The 7,762-nt window shown below is 43.1% G+C and overlaps 1 protein-coding gene across 4 annotated transcripts in view; it reads left to right on the forward strand.

Annotated features, from left to right (window-relative positions):
- The first annotated feature begins 530 nt into the window (after positions 1-530).
- The window catches only part of MYH11 (myosin heavy chain 11), a 60,780-nt gene continuing 53,548 nt past the window's right edge, over positions 531-7,762 (forward strand). For all 4 annotated transcript variants that reach the window (XM_083800123.1, XM_083800121.1, XM_083800124.1 and 1 more), the window contains exons 1-2: positions 531-645; positions 6,731-7,089. In XM_083800123.1, coding sequence (XP_083656249.1) covers positions 6,748-7,089 — 342 coding nt within the window. In that variant the 5' untranslated portion in view covers positions 531-645; positions 6,731-6,747. The remainder of the gene's footprint in view (positions 646-6,730; positions 7,090-7,762) is intronic.

Here is a 7,762-nt window from a genome sequence, read left to right on the forward strand (position 1 = left end):
AAACATCCCTCTTACTCCCCAGGGGCAAAGGAGGCTGACACCAGCCCCAAGCTCTGAATGTCACACAAACACCCAGAGACCCTGCTGTGTTAGGAATAACCCCCCTCTGCCAAGCAGCTCCTCAACTCGGGAACACATCCTAGCTCCAAGAAAAGGCACTGACGGTGGGTGGGAAACCTCCTGTGTCCCATGGGACTGGGATCTGCCCTTTGCGCCTGGTGGGGGGCCACAAGGGGCAAGGATGCTGCCGAGGCAGGAAGGAGTTAAATTGTCTGTTTGGCCTAAGAGTTGCACCCCCAGAAACAAGCAAAAGCTCCAAACTTGAGGGTTTGGGCTACCCCCTGATGCTTTCCTTAAAGCCAGGGATGCCAGACCCAGCTTGGCTGAAGGGCAGCTGGGGACAGGGGAAGCAGCCCAGGGTTAGGCCCTGCTGGGAATGAGCTCCTTGGCTGAGGCTGGGTTTTTTAACCCAGGTACTGGGAGGATTTTCCAGCAGGACGTGGTTTACAGGGCCCCTCCCCACTGACAAGATTCTCCTCCTCTATATAGGGAGGTTGAGAAGGCGGCGAGGACTTGGACTGTCCCGGCTGGTGGCTGTACAGGTTCCTGACTCTCCAGTTCCCTCCCTGCCTTAATCAGACGCCTGTGAGTACCTGGGGGGCCAGCACATCTCTGCTGGGAATGGGGCTGGGGGCTCACTGTGCTGGGATGGAGTAGGGCAGCGACCTGAGTATGGTGCTACTTTGCAAAGACTTTCAGTGAATGAACCTGCAGAGAGCATATGAATTAGAAATAGATCTACCAGACACGCTCAAGTGGTTTATCCTGTATATTACTAATGGGGTTCTGTTCAAAATGTGCAAGAGGCAGCACATGTTGATGATCTAGCTTGGTCCTTAGTCACTTCTGAATTGAGCCTTGAAGGTGCTGGCTGAGGAGCAGTGGTCGTGCTCTGAGCCAGCAGCAAGGCAGCCTGCAAGGTGCCACACACTGTCGGGCAGCAGCAGGTACGTGCTGCAAGGACGCATCATAGGGACATTCGGTATGGAAGAAACCTGCTAGCCTGAGCAGCTGACCTTCTTTAAGTATTTCTGCTTTTACAGTGCACTTCCTAAGCTGCTTAATGAAAGTAAACCAAATAATATAATTAGCCTTCCAGTTTTCTGTTCTTTAAACAGGAAAAATGCTTAAAAACTAGGAGAAGAAATGGAAACATTTTTACAAAAATACCTATTACATTTGTGCATTTTTAATACGCTGGAAATAATTTTTAAGTGAACTAATCTGATAATTCACTGAACTAGACTAATTTAAGTGACTTCAAATGCAACTTATGCCTTTTTTAAAGGGAAGATAAAGCAAACTTCTAACTTGAACAAAATATTGTGAGTAAATTAAGACGACAGTAGATGGCAGTATAGAAAACAGCTTCAGTGTCATCCCAGAAGTTCACTGGCTACTCTCACATACATATTTATATATGTGTATGCACACACAAACATGTGGATATATATGTGAGAGGTGTACATATATGCTTATAATTAAGAAAAAATTTGAGATATTTTAAATACAAGGCAAATCAGAAGTTTCATCATTATTATATAACATATACATCTCAATGAAATCTTTTCTGAAATACACTTGTTTAAAAGCAAGCCCACCTTCTCTTTCTCTCAAGGTCTTGCCCTGGCAGGCAGCTTGCAAGAAGATGCTGTGCCCGGTCCCACTTTCCAAACCCCCAAAGCTCTCAGTTCCCATAAACCACTAACAGAGGCTAACAGGATGAAACCCCGGAGGGCAAAGCACTTAACTAAGTAGTCCCTTCAATTACTGCATGATACTCCTCTGGCTGCATTCGCTTAGATGTAAACAATGATTTTTATTATCTCATTTGCAATTGACACACTAGTCCCTAAAAGGTATTTGTTTTGAATTTGTTATCATTACATTTTTGCGGAACAGCTAGTATTGAGGAGAACATGGCCATATATGGAAGCATGCATAGATGTACGCAGGGGATCCAGGCTCTTTATAACTCACTGAGAATTAATAGTTGCAAATCTCTTGGCTTTTCTTTCAAGTATGTTAATTTTAGAAGAAGCAAAGAGCAAAAGGTAGCTTTCCAACTTGTGCGTAGTCCAGCTAAAATATAGATTATTTATGAATTCTAATGAGCATGCAGAATCTGATTTACTTCATAGAATGACATTTGAGGGTATTCAAAATAGCTAGTATTTTCCAGAGGAAGGAATCTATCCCCACAGAATGCAGTTCAAGTCTCTTTTTTTTTCCTTTATTTTTTCTTTCAGTTTATAACAGATAATAATGTGGACTGATTTCTCTGGACCTATCAAGTGTCTTATCATAGTTCTTATTGACTTGCATTAACAGAGATGAGCACACCTGATAGGAGGCCAAGTCACATGCAGACAATTTGATTAAAGTGCACAGAGAATGTATTAAAAACCAGCCCTGTGAAATTACTGAAAATGTTCTCTCTTAAAATACAGACTTTCCCTCTTCCCTGGTTGAACAACATTAATAAAATAGTACTGACAATAACTTCATGTTCAGGTCAAATTGTCTGTGATGACAGAAAGAATTTGAGGGGTGGTCCCAGTGGCCAGCAAGAAGAAGCAAAGGGCCAGAAGGGATTGTTAACAGTGCTCATGACAAAGCTAACTGTGCTGGGGAGCCAGGTCCCAAATGAAGGTCAAAAGATCAGGATTCATGCCTAGAATTTATTTAGTTATTTATTCCCTTTCCCCAAAATAATTCCTGAAAATAATTCACATGCTTGGTTATATGTTCCTCTGTTCTAATAACTCTTCCCTGCACAGCTGTGATAAGCTTTTATACTGACATTCACAACCTGCAGAGGAAGGGAGAAGTGTCCTTTATATTCTCGTTAGGACAAAAGCATTCCCTTTGAGCTCTGACCCAGGAGGCAATTCTGCTTGGCCATTAACCTTTTAATTAAAGTGCACTTCCTGGAGATATTTATACTTCATCCTTGGAATAATATACTCAGGAAAAACTAATTGTAAAGACGGCATTCAACTTCTGTTACTGACATTATAGGGGAAAGGACAGTGAAAATCAGCAGGATATATCTGCCGCAGGGCAGTAGAAAGTGGAATAGAAAATAACCTATGGAAGTATGCATGGCCCTGCATATGTGCACATTTGGAATTTAGACAAGTATAGCAAATGCATCCAGTACTTGGTGTAATTTGTCATATTTCTGAGGCAAGAAACTTCATGTCAGTATCATTTTTGCCATTGCTTTTCCTCCTCCCTTCTTCAGGACAGCTCAGCTTTGAGTACAGAACAGGCTTTGCTCTTACTCAGATGATTTGGGCTAAGATTTACCTGAAATAATGGATGAGAACCTCTAATCACAGGTTTCCACTGGTATTAGTCTCCATTTCTCTTAGCCAGCCCTATGGATGAAACCCAGGGTCTGGCTAAGGGCTCAGTTTTGCCATCTCAGGGAATGTTCCCAATGGGCAGTCATGAGTCTTTCCCCTTGGACCATGTCTCCAGCATCAGCCATGTGCTGGAGTGCAGTACAGCCTAGATCAGAGATGGTCCTGCAGGTTTACTTCTGATTTTGATTAAGAAACTTCAGCAGCTCGTTAGTTAAATGCCCAGCACCTCTCTAGGACAAATCCAGTCAAGTCTTTGGGGCCCATTTTCTACCCCTTCTATCTAGAAACCCTTTATAACTGAATTTCCTGTTACTACAGCTGTACTCAGCTACTACTCAAATGTCATCCTCAGATTCCAGGTATCATTCATGAAAACTTTTTAGAAAAATCCATGTTTTCTCCTAATCATGTTTCAGAGGAGTTACGTGGCTCAGACTAGATATTCCTAGTTTCTTGTAGAGGGTCTGTTCTTGCCATGTTTAAACTAGTATCCACAGGATCGTATTGTACTATGAACAGTCAAGTATAGTGCTTAGATCTAGGAATAAAAACTCTTTTCCAAGCTTCGCAGTTTGTTCCACCTCTTAGGCCTTATAACCTCACCTCATTTTCAAAAAGACCAAATTTAACCACAAGAGCGTGCAAAAATTTCTACTCACAGGAAGAAGTAGAACCTAATAGAATACAGCCAGACTAGCTCTCAGTATCATTCTGGGACCTGCAGAGGATGTTTGTAAAGCTTTGTTTTGGCTATAGGATGTAACAAGAAAAGGAACTCTCTCTCGGTCCCTGGGCAACAAAACAGCAAAGAACTGTTGGGTTGTCCCACTGGTGACGTGCTCTGTAGCAGGTTTCATCTTCAGTTGGGTTTTTAAGGTAAGCGTTCAGAATGATTTCCACCACCATCATTTTTGGGCAGCCTCAAAGTAGCAAGATGAGACTCCGTGAAACCCAGCTCTGCAGTTCAGTCTAGTTTTTGGTGGCAGCAATACCAAATTCCAATCAATTTGGATGCAATGCCACTTGGCACTTAGCCAAAGGCAGCAGGATCCAGCCTTTCAGCATGACTACGTAGCTCTCTCTTCTGGCCCTATGGCAACCCAAAATCCTCCCACCCCTCTGTAGCAGTTCCTTACGTGCTGCTGGGGCATGGGGTGGAGAACGTGCCTTGCCCACTGCTACCGCAGCAGGAGCAGAGAGGCTGTGGCAGGCTCCTGCTGCTCCCTGAAGCCTGCTCTTGGAGCTGCAGCTCTGTCCAGCCGGCTTCACCCTGCAGCCGCCAGCTGGAAAGCTCAGCTGAAGAGAATACCATCTCCATTATTGGAACTGTGCGGCTCTACCAGCCCTCTTGGCAAGGAGGGAACATTTTCTGCCTTAATCCACACAGAGGTCAAATAGTTTCCTCTTGGAGCTCTCTTCCAAGAATCTCCTGGGAGCCTGCAAAGGGCCACATCTTGCAGAGCTCCCTCACTGGGACTTGACAGCAGAGAATGCCGTGCATGGGCAAGTGGTGAAGCACAGAACCAAGCTGTTAGGATCTGCCTCCCATTTACCCACCTCACCACCTACATCGTGTGCCCATCGATGACCTGAGTAAAATCTCCTCTTAGAGTTTTTCAGACTAGGTGGCTCTAGAGCAATCATATGTAAAGGAAAGATGGATTTTGTTACATGAGAGCATTGTCAAGGGAGTTTAAAGAGTCAGGGCTTCTGATTTCCACAGGGATATCAGCTAACCCTTTCATGTGCCTCTAAAATCCTAGTTTTGTTTTTAAGCTTTAGGTCACCTTCTGCATGATCCATGCTTCTCTCTCAGACCCCTCACACAGCCTGGCCTTGCAAAAAATATTAATCTGTGGAAAGGCTCTGGAGACAAATACTTGGAAATCACTCTCCAATACTCCCAGAGTACAGGGTGTCCATTTGGCCACATACCACAGAGCTGGGTCTTTACAAATATCATTCTGCTTATGGGTTGATTGCAGACATCTTTAGCATTCAGTTCTCCAAAGTCCCTCAAGATTTGTGTTTGTCTGAATACTGTAAATATTAAATTCACTCTCAATAAGGAAATGAAAAAGCCTCTGTCTCCTGGTGATGTTTTTCTCAGCCATACTCTTCCGCGCTCTCCGCAGCTGCCCTCTGCTCTGCTGCACAGCAGGTTTCCTGACTAGCACCATGCTTTTCCTGTCCTGTAGCAAACCACAAGACCTCTGTTTACCCCTTTTCTCATTGAGGGCTGTGTGTCCCACATGTAGGAACACTCCAGTGTTATCAGCCTACCTGCTGCAGCTGCATCCTGACTTGTAATGGCCAGTGCAGGAAAGAAGCTGCCTCCTCCCTCCCAACACAGCACAGCAGCCAAAACCCTCCCGTTACTCTCACCTGCAGAGCAGATACATCCAGCAGCTTTATCCAAGTCCAAATATCTAGTAACTTGTTTTATTTCTTTTCCCTGTCTGTCACGTGGTGGACATTATTTCTTCATAAATGATCAGCTCTCATTGTCTGAGCCACAGAAAGAAAATAATTCTAAATTACTTCTCCTTCAACAGCACTACTGATAGCAGTGGTTGGTTTTATTTTGGTTGGGTTTTGTGTCCTCTGAGTTTGCTTTCAAACATTAAGTTTTTTCCTTCTGATTTTCTCTTAATCTTTTTCTTCTCCAAATGAAATGATATTAGAGAGATTGGAAATAGTCCTTCACAGGAAAAGTTCATTTCTGTTCTTTCTGGAACACAGCCTGGGAACTATTCTTCCACTAATTATTTCTTTATACTAGTATTTCGGTACACACCCAACAGTATTTGGGCAATGATAAATTTTGAATATATCTGAATTCAATTAACTTAGTGAATATATATAAATTCAACTAGCTTAGTGATGGGCAAGAGATGAGGCTGCAGGGAACTGTTCAGATGGTAGCCTTGGTGCAATCCTGACAGTCCAATTGCATAGATGCTAATTATGCCTTACTTTTCTCTCTGATCTTCAGTACGATATAAGCAAAATGAAGGTAATAAGCTCAGGTGTCCTCATTTGTTTTAGTTCTCTGAAGGTTTTGATTTAGATGATTTCAGTCATGGTAACATAAGAGTGGGACTCAGGTATCTAAGCACAGATTCTCTAAGGTATCTAAACTGGCACCCTAAAATATCTGCATGAAAATGTAGGATATGACACAGGACCTACAGGGCTTTGGATCTACCACATGGCACAGATTTGACAAATATCAGATTGCCTGGACCACCTCCATATTTACCTCCCTTTTAAAGCAGAATATTTTGCTTCCTCAACAGGTGACTACTGAGTCAAAATGGCTCAAAAACCTCTCAGCGATGATGAGAAATTCCTCTTTGTGGACAAAAACTTCATTAATAACCCACTTGCCCAGGCTGACTGGTCAGCGAAGAGACTGGTTTGGGTTCCATCAGAGAAACATGGATTTGAAGCAGCAAGTATCAAGGAAGAGAAAGGGGATGAGGTGACAGTTGAACTGACGGAAAATGGAAAGAAAGTGACACTGAGCAAAGATGACATCCAGAAGATGAACCCGCCAAAGTTCTCCAAAGTGGAAGACATGGCAGAGCTGACCTGCCTCAATGAAGCTTCAGTGCTGCACAATCTAAGGGAGAGATACTTCTCAGGTTTAATTTATGTAAGTAGAGACAAATGCACACATTTCTTATTGCATGCTACCATGTCCTGTCACGAACAAAGTGGACCCCAGCTGCTGTCAGGGATACAGTCCTGGTGTAACACAGCCATGCAAGTACACCTGCCTCAGCAACAGGACCTCAAACCAAAAATGTATCTAGTTGACTTTATTCTCCATTACTATTCTGCCTCTTTAATAATTGCTTCTTTATTCAACTAAATTAAAACGTGTGAAGGTTTCTTCCCCAAAGCTTGCTAATTCTGAAATGATGATGTCATTTGGAGAGTACCCACTAATAGTTAACCACCACCTCAGTCCTCATGCTCTGAAGGTCAGTAGGGGCTTTTCAATGACTTGAATGGAAACTTGAGAAGGTTCCAGTTCATATGCTCCAGCAGTAACTTAAAAAGAGAACATACAGAAAAGCCATGCCATGTAGTCTTTTCTCAGGCAAAACTCCCACTGAAAGACAGCTGAGAAGTTCTGGTTTGGTGAGTTCTTGAGTAAAACCTTATGTTTGAATAAACAAGTGATCCCACCAGAATCCAATTGGGTACTCCTATCCTTCAGTGCAATACTGAATGAAAGACACAGCTACTACAACATTGATTTTTTTTTCTCCCTGTTGGTCAACTCACAGATCAGACAAGCCTGGGCAAATTGCAATCTCCTC

Source organism: Anser anser (assembly GCF_964211835.1).
Source record: "Anser anser genome assembly, chromosome: 15".
NCBI lineage: Eukaryota > Metazoa > Chordata > Aves > Anseriformes > Anatidae > Anser > Anser anser.